Raw genomic sequence first — 20783 nt, forward strand, 5'->3', positions numbered from 1 at the left:
ATTTGTTCTGTTCTCATGAAAGGGAGGAGAAGATACTTTTATGCAAGAATGCTGATAATTGGGAGTTGGTGTTCTTTCTCACTGAAGGAGGTTTGGGAATCAAGGTCATCGAGCGAGGAGCTGAGGGTATCAAACCTAATGGAAAATCACCTATGAGAAGTGCCCAACAAGATAAGGTGATCAAGATGCAAGCAGTGGGTGTGTTGTATTTTGAATTTGGGACAGTGCCCGAGGGGTTGAGTCAGGAGAGGAGGTAAGATCGATGAAGAGGGAAGGAGCATCTTAGAAAGAACTCTTTAGCTTTGGCTACGGAACCCATACAACGTGAGGGCACTTCCTTTTCCTGATCTTGCCTAGGGAATGCTAAGTAGGAATGTCACGATAGTGGAATTGTAGGGATAGACTAATGCTTTTCACTTATTCACCCCATGATGAAGTATGATCTTGACATGGGAGCAATCATTGCCTGTGTGCTGGTTCAGGAATTTGTCATTCTTTTTATGATCCAGCATTTCCATCTTGCCCATAGATTCGGATTTGTATTAGTTCCAATGTACTTCTACAACCTCGTCTTGCGGTGTCTGTATGTCCAGTTATTTTTGGCTTTGTAATAAACCCACTTACTTTGAATTCGGAGTCTGTGATTCTTCAGAGTTATGACTCTTTAAAGTTGTTGAGTTCCCCTTAATGAGTGAATTCTCCCCTCTACACTTCTCAGCAGGCAGCAAAGGTTCGTTGACCAAGGGTTCCTGAGTAACTTGTAGAGAGGTACCCTGCCATATCAAGAATGAACTATGCACGTAACAGGACGTACCAGATATTACACAACACTGGCTGCCCTTTGCAGCAGGGGTAGTTTTGTGGTAATAACTAAAGAAAATAATGCTTGTGTTGGTTAGTCTTGCAAAACTCAAAGACAAGTTTAAAATATGTCTGAAGTGGGTGTCTTTAATGCCAGTACTTGATATTCCCTTTAGGTGGAATTTTATAAAAGTTCTAAATCCTGGTGTATGGGTCTTAAAACTCATTATGCTTCTGCGGGTTTCAAATTTAATGCCTTCAACTGAGGACTGAGGTGATTGTGGATTGTCCTTGAAACATGTGTCCAGCAGCTTGAGTTTGAACAAGATGCATTTTACCTAGATATTTCTCAGAAGGGTCGCTGAAAAGAGCATTATAATAACCAATCTTTTCCATTGTCTTAGTCTTTGCAACATTTTCGTTGATTAAATGGTGTAGGCAAATCACTTATTTGCCCTTTCTGAAGTTATTTACAAGCGCTGTAGTGCCATAAACGTTTGATAAAACATAGTTCTATTTTTTGTTTCCTAGTGGGAATTACAAAGTCCTGTGAACTGAAATTTGCAGAATTAATATCATGCAATGGAATAGTATGAATCTAATAAAAATTATTTGGCAAAAATAAGACTTGGGGCCTTTATTCATCTTTTGTCTAACCTCCTGGACCTCGTGCAGAGCAGTTCACTGCCAGCGGGAGCCCTTTGCTTCTGGCTTCATGCCACATGGCAATGCGCTTTAATCGAAAGGTGAGTGCAGGTGGTCCGGTATATTTTTAATTCCTTTTTACATTGGTGTCATTTATTTTCCATCTCCCCCCTCATAACCTATTTCCCATTTTCTGGTTCTCCTGCACCACGAGGTCATACGAATAGCAATAGAGCTATACAAATATAATCACTCAATTGCAAACAAAAAAACAATAGTAAGAAACTTTGTCATTTACAACACCAGTAGCTCTAACTTTCACAAATGTTAGACCGATTGCATTGCAAATGCTTGTTAACACTCGTACACTGGGTACTGCAAGATGTCTGCTTAGCACAGAACAATCGTGAAAAGAAGGTGGTCAGTCTAATTTCTGTGCATGGGCACCCACTCCTGTCCGCCTCTGGAGTTGAATTTATGGTGCCAAGAGGCTGCATCAGTGAGTCGGTGCACTAAGGAAGGCGAGGCTATCGAGTGCATGCTATATCTGAGAGCAGAAACAAATGCAATAAACTAGACTTTCAAAGGAATGGGTTGAAACTTCTCGGGGCAGATTTATGATGCCCTTGCGCCTCCTTGCGCCGCAATTGCGTCACGTAATGTGACGCAACGGCGGCGCAAACAATGCGCCCTATTTACAACGTGACGCATCTAGGAGATGCGTCACGTTGGAAACCCCTGCGCCATAAGGAGGCGTTCCTGCGCAGGGGGGGGGCGTTCCTGCGCAGGAACGCCTCCTAAAAGTGGCTGAGTGAAATCTATGAGATTTAACTCAGCCACTTTCTACGTCAATTCCTTACGCCTGCTTGAAGCAGGCGTAAGGGTGACGCACAATGCATTGAATAGGTGGCTCCTGTGCATTGCAGGAGTCATGTCGCACTTGCGACATGACTCCTGCAATGCGCCGCCCTACGCCGAGAGATGCGTCACGCATCCTCACTGCCTTGCACCATGGTGCGCCGCATCATAAATGCGGCGCACCATGGGTGGCGGAGCAGTGGCGCACTGTGGCGCATGTTAACTGGCGCATCCCTGGGGATGCGCCAGTTAACATAAATCTGCCCCCTCATTTTTAGGTTGAGCCTGGGCAACGCATGCGATGCTCGGCAAGCCATGCTGTATTGGAGTATGTACTTGAAGCCCCGCCCACGCGTCGCCCATATTTGTCATTGGCTTGTCATTGTCCTTCTTAAATGCTGGCTTCTGATTTGGTATTCGGCTTGTTAGCCCATCCTTAGTACCGCCTTGTCTTCATTTGTAACCTTCCGGGAGGACTGGCCCTTTTAATTTGTTGTTTCACTGTACGTCTTCTTTAGTCTGTAAGCACTATTTTCTTTAATGAGTTTCTCTTACTGCAGGTGGGCAGGAGGGCCTCGCTCGCCCAGTTGTGACCACTGGCTTGTTACTCGTAGCAAAGAGGGAGCTCCTCAGGGGCCATTAGAGACAGAAGGGGGCAACTCAGCGATGCCTTCAAGCATTTGGAAAGCAATAGGTCTCGCATTTTCAAGAGTTTAAGTTATGGGCATTGTAAATGAGAACGCCTTTTACTTATGTTTTAAAAACCAAAACATAAATAAAAGGCATTGTCATTTACAATGCCAATAGCTCAAACTCGTGGTAATGCAAGACCTATTGCATTGTAGATGCTTGTTGTTGTTTGGGACCAGTGTTACTATTGCACTCTTCACAAAGGATCTCACGCTGCATTGCACCTTGTCCCCCGTTCCCTTAAAAGCGAGTCACTGGTACAACTGTTCTCCATATTGGCGGCAGCATTTATATAGAAATAACAGACTCTGCTCTTTGGTTTCCTCAAATATTGTACCATTTCCACGCAATGTTGACGGTACATTTCCTTTAAATTTGCATATTTAAATGACACAAACCCCTCATTACAGTACTACCGTGACTAGCAGGTGGCGCTGTGCCCCTGCCCCTGTATTTAGCCTCTGTGCACTCTGAATGCGTATTTTGCACCCAAAGCATTAGTTTGTTTGTCAACAGGCATATGTTAGGGACATGCTGATCAAGTTCTGCAGGACCTCCAAAGGGGGGTGAATATTGTTGGTAGCTGAAGAAATAGTCATGTCCAGCGCATCTACAAAGCCAACATTCAGACCTCGGAAAATGTTCCTGAGAATAAGATACTGCACATGGCCATGAAAGTCGCTGAAGCGTTCCTGGTTTATCTCCATGTCCCTTGCGTTCTCTTCTTTGATGATGACAGTGGTCCGCGGACTCCTGTAGAACAGGCGCTGGATCGCCTGCCGGACATTGATGGCTGTCCGGATAAAAAGATGGAGGGGGAAGGGCCGGAAGTGCTGGCCCATTGTCAGGATGACGATTGTGTTTTCGCCGCCACCTATCTGGTCGATCTGGCGTGCAGCATAGGTGTCCTCCTTGACAGAGTAGAAGGTCAGGCTCACAAAGGGGACGGTGTGCTTCTTCCACTGCACCATAATGCTCCTCTCCATGTTGATGGCAAGCAGGGTCTTTTGCCAGGATTGCATTTCTGTTTCATTGTGGCTGAAGTATTCCACGACTTATGGGAAAGGAGAAACAAAAAAGGAAAACACAAATTATTCATTTTGTTACTAAAATTGATTAAAGTTCTGAAAATATATTTGAACATAAAATGACAGAACAATATTTTAGAATCCATCTGTCGTTACGTTTTAAGGGCCTGAGACTATTTTTAGCCCAGTCCAGGTGTCTGATCTTAGTAAATCGTTTCCAAGACGGATTCAGGCGTACAGTCCTCTGCGGGAGGTTCCTGAGTCAACGAACTGCTTTGGATAGTTCTGTCCTCAATAACTACATCACTTAACGGGATGCGTGTGTCCATTGTCCACAACCTGTGTCTAAAATAAACATTGCTTTGTTTACTAGATAGCACTATTAATAATGGTGCACTCCTAGCTCAAGGTAGAACAAGGAAAGCATTGTTTGAAAACTGCATCATTTATTTTCCACCACAATTATAGTGTTACGTAGACCAAACTGAAGTGCACTGAATACTACACACTTACGAGTAGTGTTTTTGTGATTAATAGGTACGGCTCTTTTGATATGTGGCACAGATCCTGATACGTGTTTTGTTGGAGACGTTAGATTCACGCATCACTCTACTGTTGACACTCAAAGGGCAACTGTCACAAGCAGGAACCTAGTATATGGTGATGACCAGTAACCCATATTCATAGATGGCCCATCATGATCATACTCAACACTCACAATATCATAAATGACCCTCTGTATTCATACTGGACACCAGAAAACCACATTTCAATATCAGTGATCTTACTGAACCCTCTCATGATCATACTCCACTATCCCTGATCATTCCTGAGCAGTGCCTTACATGGGATGAAAAAGGTGGGGTGGGGAGATGGGAATGGGGGTGGGGTCTCTAAACGAGGTGTGGCCAATGAAAGCATAACCAGGAATCATTTTCAGAGGGTGTGGCTAATATAAATAAAACTGTGGCTTAAAACAAATGATGTAAGATCAAAAGGGTCCCGCAGCATAAGACGCCGAGGGACCCGATCTAGGTTCTCCCGCAGAGGACACAGCAATACCAAATCGGCCAACTGAAGTGCCTCTTCCCCATGCCCCATATCTGCCAAAAAACTGTTGTAGCATTGAATTTTTTTGCAACCTTTAAGTACGTTGACACTTATCCTTCTCCTTTATTCCACACACCTTAGCAAGTGTGTAGGAATTACACTGTTTCATGTGGCACCTTATTTTGCCACTCACTGTTCACTTATTGGTCCTGAAGAAAGTCCCGTAAAATACCTAGATGGGACTGAAACATGTAGACCGCCACACTTAAGCCAACTCATAGGAATAACGTTATTTTAGTAGTTGCATCACACATAGTGTTAACCAATACCCTGGGCCGCCAATATTAAAACATTAGGTAAGATTTCCCAGAGGTATTTTTTATTAGTTCACCTTCACTCACATCACATTGTTGCACCACACCCGCTCCGCTGTAGTCAGGTGTCGAAGCACAACCAGGTGGCACTCGGCCGTCTGGTTGGGACCCCGATGATGAAGCATGACACCAACCAGGTTGGTGTGTGAGGGGTCTTTTAACAACACCCAATGGGTCCAGTTTCTAGGCCACCAATACGAGTGACTAAGAGAATCACAGATACATAGTGGGCTAGTCCACATTGTTTTCTACATATTACCCTTGGGGACAGGACGCGCCCTACATACCCTTGCTCTCTGATTGATTTTGTGACATGTAAGATTATCTACTTCTCCGCTTGCCACCTGACTACTACTTTTGTGCCTCTCTAAATTCTCTTTTACTGTGCCCAGATAAGTCACACAAACAAACATTCACTTAAAACAAGCCAGACTGATTGCCTTTGCCAATGCTTTTTAGCAGTATTAGAGACATGATTACCAACAATTTCATTGTGGACAATTAGAATTGAAAATGTTTAAAAAATGTAAATATGACAAATAAATAAACATTACAAATGTATGTGGAAGGGGTAATGGCCTTTGGAGTGTCTCAGTCACTTCATTTCTCCCCTTCACACCACTTTCCCCTGCAATATCTTACTCTGTTAATCACTGTCACCCCTTTTCTCCCAACATATTTCCGAAAACTTTCATCTGCATAACTCCCATGTTTGCCTCTTTGTTGCTGTTTTTTTCTATCTGCACATATTTTCTTGCATCAGCTCCAGGTCACCATGACCTCCTTCTGTCTCTCTCAGACACACTCTCCTTTTCTCTCCTCACCTGTAAACACAGCATTTCTTTTTCTTGGGTGCCATCCCTATTTTGACAGCTCTGTACCTTGTCCATGTAAAATGGTGATACGATTGTCACATATGTAACTAGTGCTCTATGCGGTCTGCAGAGACAACAAGGACTGTATAATCATATAGTGTGAGCATCTTTATTGTATTGTAATTGTATTGTAATTGCATTTATATAGCGCTTACTAACCCTGACGAGGCATTGAAGTGATTTTCGGCGAGTACCATGCTACTCCAGAACCCATAAAGGATTAGTGTTGAACTAGTATAGTGAAATATGAAAGTAATTTGAGTGGTGGATAGGTTAGTCAGTTATTTGGATTCACAAGTATAGCGGAGGGGTAGAAGAGGGAAAAAGGCTTTCATTTATATAGAGATTACCACCCCTGATGGGGTGTTGAGGTGCTTTTTTGGCACGCTACTCTGGAACCCATAAAGGATTAGTGGTGAGTTAGTATAGTGATATATGAAAGTAATTTGAGTGGTGGATAGGTTAGTCAGTTATTTGGATTCACAAGTATAGCGGAGGGGTAGAAGAGGGAAAAAGGCTTTCATTTATATAGAGATTACCACCCCTGATGGGGTGTTGAGGTGCTTTTTTGGCAAGTAGCACGCTACTCCGGAACCCATAAAGGATTAGTGATGAATTAGTATAGTGAAATATGAAAGTAATTTGAGTGGTGGATATTAGTCAGTTATTTGGATTGAGAAGGATAGCGGACGGATAAAACTGGGAAAAACGTTTTGCATTTACATAGCGCTTGTTGCCCCTGAAGGTATGCCACACTGACAAGCACTGTGACAAACTCGCACTGCTTTCAGTCTTAAGTTCCGAGCTTACAATCTTGCCCAACCATATACACCCAGTCACAACCTGAAATCACCCAAACAATTACAGGAACTCATTTCACCAGCATGCACTGCACAAGATTCACATGTCGCGTGGAAAATACAATTACAGAAACACGTCATCTAGAAAAAGGAAATACTTTTAGGGAATGCAAGATGAAGTGAAACATGAAACATACTCATTGGCGCTGCATTGCTGCCATGGATTACCTCAATATAGGGTGGCGGTAAGGAGCTGTTTGAAAGTCAGTTTTTAATTACTGCCGGGTCTGAGACCATGCCCCACTTAAAGCCCTGTTCCCCACTGTCTGTGATCATGTTTGACCCTCAAATGACCATTCCAGAAACTACATGAAGGTATCTCAACATAATCATGCCTCACTTAAACTGGGCCGGACTGGGAACCAAAACCAATCCTGGCAAAGTGCTTGGCTGCCCCCCGACGCCCCCCCCCCCCGCCCCCGGGGGTTGGAGGTGCGGCGAGCTGTTTGCCACAGCCGGTTTCAGCCGATTTCGTTACAGCGGCTGATGGCCCTGTAACAAAATCGGCCCCCAGGAGCCCAAAACCGGCCCCCAGCCCTGGCGGCCCACCCGGAAAATACCCGATGCCCGCTACGGCCAGTACGGCCCTGCACTTAAAGCCCTGTTCCCCACTCTCTGTTATCATGTCTGACTCTCTGTGATCATGTCTGACCCTCAAATGATCATACAAGATACTACGTGAATATATCCGAACAAAAACATACACAATCATTCTTGACCTTCCATGATCATACCTCACCCACCATGACCCAACCCAACTCTCCATCATCATCAACTCTCCATGATCACAACCTACCATATAATAAAATTCACATCCCCATAATCATAACCAGTCCTCCGGAAATCTGGATTCCTTTGTGCCAGGAATTTTGTCTTGTGCAAAACTGGATCTTGTTGCTAGCACCATTTGTAACTATATCATTTAAAAAAACGTATTCATAGGAAAATGTCTTACTTTGTATGGTTTCCGCAAAGTGTTTAATGAACTGGCGAAGCGTGGAGTCTCCGATGAGAAACACCTTTTTTCCTTGCAGGCAGGTTTTAATTTGTTCTGCAGATTCAAAGGATGTCATTGCACAGGAAACTGGGTTCCAAGTGTTCTTATAGAAGTAGCCACCCGGGAAGGGGGGTATTGTACCAATCTTGCACTTTTCTTTCACCTTTCGATCTGGCCCTGGAAAAGTAAGGAGTTGACTTTAGCATGCGTTGTGTATGTTCTGATAATAGAAGCCGTCTTTTTCAACATGGTTTTAGCCATCAAGGTTTGAGTCCCCAAAAGAAGATCTACTTTCTGACAGTTACTAGCTCATTAGATTTCATTTTACATCTGGATGTCTCTCAGCTACAAGATATTGGCACTGAAAAATGTGGCGCTGTTTTAGTGCAATGGAGTGGCTAAGATAGTCACGGGTTCACTTCTATCACTGAATTCTCTTTTAGTGACAGCACTTGACTATGACTGATTTCCACTAAGTTTTCTATCTTTGGTTCCACTCTCAATCCACTAGAACTTTTCAATTCAAGGCACGTGTCACTAAGGTTTCTGATTGTGGTTGTACTCAAGGTTTTGGGCTTTAAAACAGACTTGTCCTGTCCAAAAACACCCCTGTAATTGAAGTTGATCTTTTTAGGTGACTTTGCATATACTAGCTATATTTCCAAGTGCCATCGTGGTGCTTTACAGGAGGACTGGAACAGAAAATAGACCAGGGATCACCAAAATAATATCACTCTCCCCCCCTTTATAAACCAGAGCAAACGGTGGCCATCAGTTGGAAAGCTCCCACAGTCACTTCGCCAGTATGCCCCCATGTGTATGGCTCTGTAACAAAAAACGCAGGAACTTCCTACACAGCCAATTGGCCAATGCTCACGTTTCAAGGGAAATTTGGCAGTGGTCATTCATTTGTGAAGCCTTTAGTGCTCATATGGCTAGATGCACAATAGAACTTGGAGAGACTTAACTTGGGTAAGAGTGTGTGCAGCAGACATTGTAGGTCATGTGAATGAATCAATTTATGTAACACGAACAAATACCCGAAGGCATCAAGGTGCTGCAAACAGTTCAACTATCTGATAGGAGCAAAGAATCTTCACGGGTCATGTTCACAAGGCAAAAAGCCAGATCCTCCAGGCCTTTCGAAAAGGAAGATGTAGCTCTACACAGGAAATAGATGGAGAAAGAGTATTCCAAGGCTTGGCCGCTGGCCAAACGTGGCAGTGGCTATGTTTTCAAATTAGCACCCTGTAGTTCATGATGCAGCTCCTTCAGTGTTATCCTGCATTGTGTTCCCAATGCAACCTACTGTTGCCTGAGCAGTTCTATCTGCTACTGCCCCCACTCACTATATAAAGATGATCACAAAAGCTGCCTACTTACAACTGCAAAACCAAACCACCAGAGCAAAACTAGACCACACACAGCCACAAAAACAACCCACACACTGACTGGTCAGACCAGCCCATTGGGCACTGCTAGAATACCCTTTAGGACACTCCAACGGCAGGGGCGGCTGGTGACATTTGAAAGTGGTGCGGCATAAACTAATTTGCATATTGCACCGCAGCGAGCGAGCGCAGCGAGCGAGCCCAAACCACCTTGCATCCATCCATACATCATTCATGCATCCACCCATCCATCCACCCACCCACCCACCCATCCTGCATCCATACATCATTCATTCATGCATCCACCCATCCATCCATCCACCCTGCATCCATCATTCATTCATGCATCCACCCATCGATCCATCCATCCTGCATCCATCATTCATTCATGCATCCACCCATCCATCCATCCACCCATCCTGCATCCATCCTGCATCCATCATTCATTCATGCATCCACCCATCCATCCATCCACCCATCCATCCACCCACCCACCCATCCTGCATCCATACATCATTCATGCATCCACCCATCCATCCATCCACCCATCCATCCTGCATCCATCCTGCATCCATCCATCATTCATTTATTCGCCCCAATGGACGCACCGCGCCTGCTCCACTCTCCCTCCAGTCTCTCTCCCTCCATCTTCAAGTCTCAGCCTCTCTCTCTCTTCCACCTCCGAGGCCCCGCACCCTCTCAGTCTCTCCCCTCTCCACCCTCAAGCCTCTGCCCTCCTCAGTCTGCCTCCCTCCTCCTCTTCCAACTTATCGCAAGAATGTATTTTTAATGCTGCTGTGGCTAGGGTTTTTCTCCGAAACTTGGCGTAGCATACTGGCAACTTTTGGACACTAAAAAGGCTAACACGAGTGTCCTGCTGAAATAATGTTAACATCAATTAGGAGCGATTTGAAGCTTTGCCAATTTACAGCACATGAAATGCCTCTATCACTGTAAAATGAGGCATTAGTACGATTGATAAACAGGTTAGACAATGGTATGATAATACGCCATGTTTTTGGACTATAAGGCACAGCGTTTCTTTAAAGTACTTTATTTTTTAATAATTTTAAATGCTTTGATTATTTTGCGCTCTCTAGCCCACAACTCCGCTCTTTCCATTAGCCCCCTCCCTGTCTAATGTAGCCAGTAGAGATCTGCGTTGCCGCCGGTTTAGATTAGGCTATGTTTCGCTGGGCAGTCCGTTCAACAATGGTATATTCCAGTGAGGCTGGAACTCTTTACCTATTCTTTACATTTCAAGCACAAAGTACGAGGATGGATAGCTTCAATTTCCTCCCGCGCGCAGACCGGGAGATAATAAGAGAGAATGCCTGGTGTCAGCTGGAGCATTGTGCATAATGATTGGCCGCCACAGTCGCGGCTCGGGTGGGGGGTTGGCGCGGGGGTAGGTGGCACATGGCGGGGGGGGGGTTGAAATAAATATTAACAGGCGCGGTGCGTCCATTGGGGCATGGGGGCGTAGCCCCCCCGCCCGCAGCTTCTGGCCTCGGCATTAAGTAAACTGAATCAGTTCAGTTTGCTTAAGTTCACAGTAAAGACGCCAAGGCGGGAGAACTGACATTCCAATCATGTCAGTCAGCATGACATCACATCGCCCACCCCCTTCAGAGTCTATAGGGGGTGGGCGGGGTGGCGTCATGTTGACTGACATGATGATGTCATGTCACCAGGGCAAGCAACACAAGTGCGCATGAGTGGGGACGGAGGGTGAATTTTTTACCCATGCCCGCTCATGCACACTTGCGTTTGTACTTTTTTGCGCATGCCCATTAGGAGCCCTTTGGGCTCCTAATGGGCGTGCTAGGGGCGAAGAGAAACCTGTGCCCGCAGCGCCAGGATTGGCTGCGAGGGGCTGCCAGTCCCCATTTGTGACGTAAGGCGCCAAGGGGTCGAGGAGCAGGGTGGCGAGGACCTGGACCGGCGGTGACTGAGGTACGTTTTTTTTAAATGTATTTAATATTTAATTCAACCCCCCCTGCCATGTGCCACCTACCCCCATGCCAACCCCCCCTCCACCCTCCCCCCCCCCCCGCGAGCCGCGACTGTGGCGGCCAATCATTATGCACAATGCTCCAGCTGACACCAGGCATTCTCTCTTATTATCTCCCGGTCTGCGCGCGGGAGGAAATTGAAGCTATCCGTCCTCGTACTTTGTGCTTGAAATGTAAAGAATAGGTAAGGAGTTCCAGCCTCACTGGAATATACCATTGTTGAACGGACTGCCCAGCGAAACATAGCCTAATCTAAACCGGCGGCAACGCAGATCTCTGCTGGCTACATTAGACAGGGAGGGGGCTAATGGAAAGAGCGGAGTTGTGGGCTAGAGAGCGCAAAATAATCAAAGCATTTAAAATTATTAAAAAATAAAGTACTTTAAAGAAACGCTGTGCCTTATAGTCCAAAAACATGGCGTATTATCATACCATTGTCTAACCAGTTTATCAATCGTACTAATGCCTCATTTTACAGTGATAGAGGCATTTCATGTGCCGTAAATTGTCAAAGCTTCAAATCGCTCCTAATTGATGTTAACATTATTTCAGCAGGACACTCGTGTTAGCCTTTTTAGTGTCCAAAAGTTGCAAGTATGCTACGCCAAGTTTCGGAGAAAAACCCTAGGGGTGAACATATTTCACTGGTGCATGTGCGCCAATCCACGAATACGGTCTCAGACAGACTGCAGATTTCAACAGCAGCATGAAAAATACATTCTTGCGATAAGTTGGAAGAGGAGGAGGGAGGCAGACTGAGGAGGGCAGAGGCTTGAGGGTGGAGAGGAGAGAGACTGAGAGGGTGCGGGGCCTCGGAGGTGGAAGAGAGAGAGAGGCTGAGACTTGAAGATGGAGAGAGAGAGACTGGAGGGAGAGTGGAGCAGGCGTGGTGCGTCCATTGGGGCGAATGAATGAATGATGGATGGATGCCGGATGGATGCAGGATGGATGGATGGATGGATGGGTGGATGGATGGATGGGTGGGTGGATGGATGGATGGGTGGATGCATGAATGAATGATGGATGCAGGATGGATGCAGGATGGGTGGATGGGTGGATGCATGAATGAATGATGGATGCAGGATGGATGGATGGGTGGATGCATGAATGAATGATGGATGCAGGATGGATGCAGGGTGGATGGATGGGTGGATGCATGAATGAATGATGTATGGATGCAGGATGGGTGGGTGGGTGGATGGATGGGTGGATGCATGAATGATGTATGGATGGATGCAAGGTGGTTTGGGCTGCGCTCGCTCGCTGCGGTGCAATATGCAAATTAGTTTATGCCGCACCACTTTCAAATGTCACCAGCCGCCCCTGAATATTAAATACATTTTTAAAAAACTTACCTCAGTCACCGCCGGTCCAGGTCCTCGCCACCCTGCTCCTCGACCCCTTGGCGCCTTACGTCACGAATGGGGACTGGCAGCCCCTCGCAGCCAATCCTGGTGCTGCGGGCACAGGTTTCTCTTCGCCCCTAGCACGCCCATTAGGAGCCCAAAGGGCTCCTAATGGGCATGCGCAAAAAAGTACAAACGCAAGTGCGCATGAGCGGGCATGGGTAAAAAATTCACCCTCCGTCCCCACGCATGCGCACCTGTGTTGCTTGCCCTGGTGACATGACATCATCATGTTAGTCAACATGACGCCACCCCGCCCACCCCCTTCAGACTCTGACATGATTGGAATGTCAGTTCTCCCGCCTTGGCGTCTTTACTGTGAACTTAAGTAAACTGAACTGATTCAGTTTACTTAATGCCGAGGCCAGGAGCTGCGGGCGGCTGCAGGCGGGCGGGGGGGCTATGCCCCCATGCCCCAATGGACGCACCGCGCCTGTAACGGTGTGCAGATGGCACTCAGCATAAAGCATGCCTGTTGTATGGGGGCTGCATTCCGAAGGGAGCGGAAAACACTTTTTGCAGCACTGGGATGAACGCTGCTATAGGTTCTGAGAGGGAGCCTTGAAAGGAAGGATGGAGATGCTGCAGACTGGACCAGTCCCTGTAATTCCCCCAGTCTGGCAAAAATCTCGGAGCGACACGCTCCCTCCCCTTTTTATCCTCCTATCACGGGGGCAGGGAGCCCTATAGCTGCATACTATGCAGGTGTCATGGATGACACGTCCACAGTTCTGCTTGAGAGGCAAGAATGTGGAGTGGGAACACCAGTAATGAGTGTGGTCTGCATTCGATGAAGCAATTTGAGGCTGGGAGGGAAGTGGTAAGGCGATTTAAAAATATTAAACTCACTAAGCATCAAAGATTTTGTGAATCTGATATATTTTGTAGTTTAGGCTTTCATTTATTTATTTTTTCTTAAAGGTAGGGATGCTCCACTATTACTTTGCATCCCACATACAAAGACGCCACTGTGCAAGATGCTCCCCATAACCAGGAATCAATAATTGCATTAGTTCAAAATAGACAAAGTTAAGGCTTAGACATTAGGTCTATTAGTGGAGGGGAGATATCTGGTATCATCATCAACAGGACCTACGGGGGAAGGGGTGGGGGGGGGGGGGGCGGGTACTGATACAGCAACCTGCTTGATCTGTACTGGTAAAGAAGTATCACCCTCTTCAGGGCCAGAGACTGGCCCATAAAAAGCCCTGCCAGTTAATCCGGGGAGAACAAAAAACTCCTTGCATAAAAAGTTAATTTCAGCCGATGAGAAACTCGCAATTGGTCACTCCGAGAATGCAGCAACAGCGCCATCTACTGTCACATGCATTTAACTTAATATGCACTCGCAAAAAATCCAAAAGAAATACACACAACTCTTCTTACCGAGATTTTGACCCCCCTCGAAAACCTCAAAGGATATCTTTCCCTTTTGTGTGGGTGCTTATAGCACAAACACGGAGGTAGAGCAACAGAGAACTACACAATATGGGGGATCAGCAGTGCGCCATTGGCACACACTTATTACCTTCAGAGGAGAGGAGACGCGGCAATTGGTGCCATGGGGCAATGAATCTGAGCTCCATCTTAGCTGGGTACATACTGCTGTCACTAGTGCTGGGGTGGGTCCGAGGTAGGTGAGGATAAGGGCAGGTAAAGAAAGGCAATAATGGAAGAAAAAGGGGTGACCCTGTGTCCCTCAGAACCTGGGTAATTAATGATTCATATAAAAATGGTTCTGTCGGGTGAGAAACATGACTAATTAGACAACACAATTCTGGAACCTCGCAATTAATGAAAATAGGCCCAGTGTCTTATTCGTTGTATTTTTGTATTTATCGGAATTGAATTAATTCAATAAATATTTCAAGCAATTCATACAACGACTGATAAAGTGCAAAAATAGTGACAATGGTGAATAGTGGTCACGTGGTGAGGTAATATGTACAATGAAGAATCAAAATATATACAATAAGTCTATACATATATATACAATTCTCTTTTCTTTGTCAGAGGCCATGTACTGATGGGTGTCTAGAGATTCACAAAGTTTCTTTAAGTTTGTGCAAAATCCTAGAAGTAATGGGCCTTTGCAGGATGTCGACGTTTCGACACTTCTGCGCCTATGTCTGAGGTCGCGGCGGGTCTTTATCAAGACAGTGTTGTGTTACACGACAGTCCAGAATTTAACAGGTCGTCGTGAATCGCCTGTTAGGATGGGGCACACTGGCCTTATAATCCGCTTCCTAGTAGTGAAGGGATTGAATCGCCAGCACGTAGTTCCTTTGATTCGCTGACATCTGATGGCAGCGAATCAAAGGAACTACGTGCCGGCGATTCAATCCCTGCCTGCAGTTTCTCTCTGCCTGCTGCATCCTCCCTGGAGGGACCGGAGTCCCGGGGGTTTCTTTCTTCCTTCTTTGGACCCCCGCAGCTGTCACCAAGCCTCCTGCAAGCACCTCTTTGACCCGAGAGCCAACGAGCCTGCAAGTGCAGTGGGGCAGAGACTACGTGTTCCAGGAGCCCCGGCGCACCAACAGCTGCTGCGAGTGAGGGGGGAGGCATTTCCACCGCGCCACATAGCGCTGCCTATCCCCCCGCAGCGCGGGACGCGCGCGGGCGAAACCCGGGCAAAGGGCGGGCCGTCTGTGGCCGTCCGTGGACTGTAGAGGACGTGGCGGGCAACAACTCTTTTCATCTTCCTCGCCCCCTCTGTCTGGCCATTGGTATGGAAGCTGGGCGTGATACTTCGATACCAGAGGTTTAGTGCGTGTTGCAATTGACAATCACCTAGCTGTGTGGATTTAATTATTTTCTTGCTGTGAGTGGAAATGGGCAAGCGCAAATCCATGGAAGGAAGGGGGGGGCTATAGAGGCAGCTAAACGCCAAAAACGGAACAAAAAGAAGAAATCAAAGGCACCACCTAAGCATGCGGGGTTGAACTGCATAATGGATAATATCGATACTATCATTGAGGACTGCCAAGACATTTTATCTGCTGATGTGAGGCTCTCACAGACCGTTGAGGTGGCGAGGGTGGTAGGGGATCCAAATCCCATTGAACAAGAGGTGGTTGGTCCATCAATTACAATTCCTGAAATGTTCCGAGCCAGTGTCAAGCAAAGGGCGGCCGTTTTAAATCCGTCTGGACAAGACAGCCGTCCAATGGGTGAAAGTGTAAACTCGCTCCTAAGTGATATGAGTGTGTCAAACCCCCAGATTGTATCTATCACTGCCAATGATCCAATCATATGTACTAACAGGTTTACAGTTCTGGCAGAGATTTAACAGGAGCCAGAAGGAAAAACCCTTAGTTGTGGCATTAATAGCTCCCCTTCACAAGCTGTAATTGGTGGCACTATCAGTGATCTGGTTAACTTAGTCTCTTTATTGAGAGACAAGATAGAGGGCATGAAAGATTTAATTTTAAATTTAACCACTGCTTTAAACACCAATTCGTGTGCCCCTTGTCAACAACATGGGCCTTCTTCCATGACCACTACTGCCTATCCAACTAAATTCCAAGGTATACATCGAGCAGTAGGGAAAAATGATGTTACAAGCAGTAAGTCGCCCCGGGCCGCTCATGTTGAAGAGGGAGCAATCATTACAGGTACTGCCCCTATTTTGATTGCTAATACTTCGGAATCCCTTGCGAGAGAATCTAAGGTGGCAAGTAAGTTTAGTGCTAGCGCTCAGAGGACCCAGAGGGGACCCATTGGGGGGAGAGGTCCGTTACGGCCACAACCACGGAAAGGGTCAGGAATGCCATCTGGGGCTCAGCTTTACGATACTCTAACATCCTCTAAAGGGCTAACAAGCCACAGTATGGAGCCATCTAGGTTCCAAGTGCACACAGAGGGTACTTTTGCCACGAATACAATATACATGACTAATGTGCCCAAGTATCAAATGTGAACGCATGGAATGAGGGAGGGGGCAGATTCCTTGACAAACAAGGCCATCCACTGGATAAGGCATGTCAGAGGGTGCCGGTCAATTATTAGAGAAGACATAGTTAGAGCTAGGAGAATGAGCCACCCTGGGGCCACACATGATGTCATAGAACTAACCCTGGTGTCTGACAATCTAGCCGAGAACTTATTCAAGATAGAATTTAGATCAAGTCCCCCAATCTATTCAGGTATCCAGTTGAGGAAAATGCTCCCCCTTATTCCTTTCTCGTTAACAACAGATACGTCTTCAAGGGAGACTGGACAAGGGCCACATAGGTCCAGGCTTAACTCCATTGATTGACTATTTCATAGCGGGGCAGGAGAGCTGACAATTGTCCAACAGGGGCCTAAAGGCAGGATCCACCCTACGACATGTAGCAGGGTAGAGGGGGTGGAACACTTGGATTTGGCAGGCTCTCCTTCGGTAGAGGTGGAAGTGGTTAGTCTAAATGGTGGGAGGGAGTTTGGTGTCTCCAATAAGGAGATAGTAGGAGGTTGTGATCCCCCAAGTGTACATGGCCCAAGGGACCAGTCCTTAACTTCCGCAGTATTGTGGTGTGAATCTAGCGGGGATGGTGGAAGAATAGTCTCGTGGAACGTAGCGGGATTGGGCTCCAGAATGCACTCACCGGAATGGGCGTCGTTTATAAATGGCTTTGACGTCTGTATTTTCCAAGAGACGTGAGCCTGTGAGCCTCTGTTTCTCCTGGGTTTTGCTTAATTTTTTTATCCCAGCCGTTAAGGGCCCTAAGGGCAGACCAAAAGGGGGTTTAACCATCTGGGCACGGCAGACACTCTTTGAAAGGATAGTAGAGTTCCCTGCGGGTAATAATGACATATAGCTCATTAGGCTAAGTATGGCTTCGGGGAAACCCTTAGACATTTATAACTTGTACATAAGAGAACCAGACGGGAGGAAATCCCAGGTTTTGGCAGCACTTGACCATTTGATCGGCACCCAGCCAAGCGAGAACAATATATTAATTGCTGGGGATTTGAACATGACCTTTGAGCCTCTCTCTGTAGGAGACTGGTACCCCGGAGAGGACGCAGACATCGAGTGGGGGATTCCTAAGCTGGATTTAAAACCTGTAAGTAGATGGTCAGCAGGCATAATACAGATGAATGCTTTATGCAGTGAAAGGGGGCTTAGAGCTTTGAACGGAAGGACAGCGGGTGATGGTCAAGGGGCTAACACCTTCGATAACGGCAGTTGGCAAAGCCGGATTGATTATGTTATCTGCAATTTGGCAATCTGGCATTTGATGAAAGACATGAAGGTGGTCAGTAGGCAGGGGAGTGACCACAACCCACTATGCATTACTCATCTCCTGTGGGGGGGGGGGGCCTAGAGGAGCAAAATACTGTGGTAGAAGCGGTAGCAGAGATCGTTCCAACGAACGACATGAGGCGGGTTAAGTGGTCCCAAGCTGCAATGAACAATGAGGTGCTAGAAAGCATTAGCAAAGATCTGGAGCTTACTACCTCCGCCATGGAAGATATACTGAAGATAGGATTAGGGAGCGGAATGGATATGGGAAAGATTACTAATTTGTACTGCAAATTTTTTAGCTTGATAAAAGGCCATTTCTACAAGGTAGTTCACCTGCAGCCGGGTAAGGAAAGTCGCCCTCACCCAGCGGGCTGGTACAACGCGGCGTGTAGGACGGCTACAACTTCTCTGGGGACAGCCATTAAGAACAAAGATCCAGTCGCCGTCAGGGAGGCGAGACACAAGTATAAGGCCAGTGTATCCATAGCCAAGAAGCAATGGGACGAGCAGCACTGGCAAGATCTTAAAGCTGCCAGTTCTGCTAAAGATTCCAGATTATTCTGAAACATTGGTAAGTGGGGGAAAGAGGGTCTCCCAGAACCACCCTCAAACTATGTCTCCCAGAGTAGCTGGTTGGACTACTTTGGGCCCCAATATAGGTGCCGCCCGGAGGATAGGATCAGGGAGTGTGTGGCCACTACTGTATTCCCAGCTCCACCTTTCATCAATACAGATGTCGCAGCGGCTTTGGACTCAGTCGCACGGGGGAAGGCGCCGGGACCCGATGGGGTCCCTGCGGATGTCTTCCTCCACGAGAAATCATGCTGGGGCAAGTATATCCTGAAGCTGGCCAATGCTGTAGCGCTAGGGGCACCAGTACCAAAGTCTTGGCTGGGGGCCGTAATAATCCCTGTATATAAAAAAGGTGACAAAACTCTACCAGGGAATTACAGGCCCATTAGCCTAATAGACACGGTACAAAAGGTGGTAGGCAAAATGACCCTAGCTAAAATTATGACCTGGGTGGAAGAAAACAATGTTTTATCTCCTTACCAAGCCGGCTTTCGCAAACTGACCAGTACTACAGACCAGATTTTCCGGTTCACGCTGCTTTATTGGAAGACAGTGCAGTTGGCGAAGGGCAGTCTCTATGCTGCCTTTATCGATCTACGTGCAGCTTTTGACTTAGTCCCTCGCCCCCTGCTATGGAAAGTCTTAGCTGAGATGGGTATGCCACTAGAAACTCTATCGCTAGTGATGAGACTGCACTAGTCAAACTACGCTAAAATCCAGTGGGGGAGACATGGGCAAGTATCTGCTGAGTTCCCGGTAGAGCGGGGCGTACGCCAAGGCTGTGCCATGGCCCCGACGCTCTTTTCCCTCTACATTAATGGAGTAGTAGAGCGTATGTTGTCTGGTTCTGTAGATGCTCCGATTTTGGGTGGTGTGAAAACGCCAGTCCTATTATTTGCAGACAATACACTTATATTATCTAAAACCCCCAGCGGTCTGCAGCGTGCCTTGAATATCTTTGAAGGCTTTTGTTCTGATCGTGGGCTTGAAGTAAATGTTGCAAAAACGAAGCTCATGACATTTAATCCCCATACCAGCTTCAAAGGGAACTTTTTCATGGATGGCCAAAAGGTAGAAATGGTTTCGGATTTTGTTTATTTGGGAATCCACATAGCTATGGGCTTAAAGTGGGGGAAACACACAGAAATGGCGGCTCTCAAACTCCGCCAAAACGCTGGTGTTATAAGTGCTGAGCATAAAGAGTCTTTGACCAAACCTATTGTGCCAGCACTCCAAGTATGAGGCCAAAGCAGTTAGCTCGGCGCTTTATGGTGCAGAGCTCGGAGGCTATGACAATGTGGCACCACTAACGCTCGCCGAAAACAAATTTCTTCGAAACCTCATTGGCCTCCCTAATAGTACACCCATGAAGCCACTGCGCTGCGAACTAGGCAGGAAAGCCATTTCAGATATGGCTAGACTACGACCCATTTTATATTGGCGGCGTATTTGGGTCAATCAATCAATCAATCAATCAAGACATTTATAGAGCGCACTACTCACCCGTAGGGTCTCAAGGCGCTAGGAGGGGGGGGGGTGCCGTTACTGCTCGAACAGCCAGGTCTTGAGCTTCTTCCTGAAGGAGAGGTGGTCTTGGGTCAGGCGCAGGTCGGTCGGGAGGGAGTTCCAGGTCTTGGCGGCCAGGTAGGAGAAGGACCTTCCTCCTGTTGTCGCTCTTCGGATGCGGGGGACGGCGGCGAGGGCGTGGCTGGTTGATCTGAGGTGGCGCTTGGGAGCGTAGAAGTTGATTCGGTTGTTGAGGTAGCTCGGGCCTTGGTCGTGTAGGGCTTTGTGTGCGTGGGTGAGGAGACGGAAGGTGATTCTTTTGTTGACGGGGAGCCAGTGCAGGTCTCTCAGATGTCCGGAGATGTGGCTGTTTCGTGGGATGTCGAGGATGAGTCTGGCTGAGGCGTTCTGGATCCGCTGGAGTCTCATCTGGAGCTTGGCGGTGGTTCCGGCGTAGAGGGCGTTGCCGTAGTCCAGTCGGCTG

At 47.0% G+C, this 20783-nt stretch overlaps 1 protein-coding gene across 1 annotated transcript in view; it reads right to left on the reverse strand.

Annotated features, from left to right (window-relative positions):
• Positions 1 to 3260: 3260 nt before the first annotated feature.
• Positions 3261 to 20783, reverse strand: part of LOC144823337 (NXPE family member 4-like) — a 158061-nt gene continuing 140538 nt past the window's right edge. The window contains exons 5-6 of the mRNA XM_078681786.1: positions 8137 to 8355; positions 3261 to 4048 (exon numbers count right to left, since the gene is read on the reverse strand). Coding sequence (XP_078537912.1) covers positions 3504 to 4048; positions 8137 to 8355 — 764 coding nt within the window. The 3' untranslated portion in view covers positions 3261 to 3503. The remainder of the gene's footprint in view (positions 4049 to 8136; positions 8356 to 20783) is intronic.

This window comes from Lissotriton helveticus, chromosome 3_1 (assembly GCF_964261635.1).
Source record: "Lissotriton helveticus chromosome 3_1, aLisHel1.1, whole genome shotgun sequence".
In the NCBI taxonomy this organism is placed as follows: domain Eukaryota; kingdom Metazoa; phylum Chordata; class Amphibia; order Caudata; family Salamandridae; genus Lissotriton; species Lissotriton helveticus.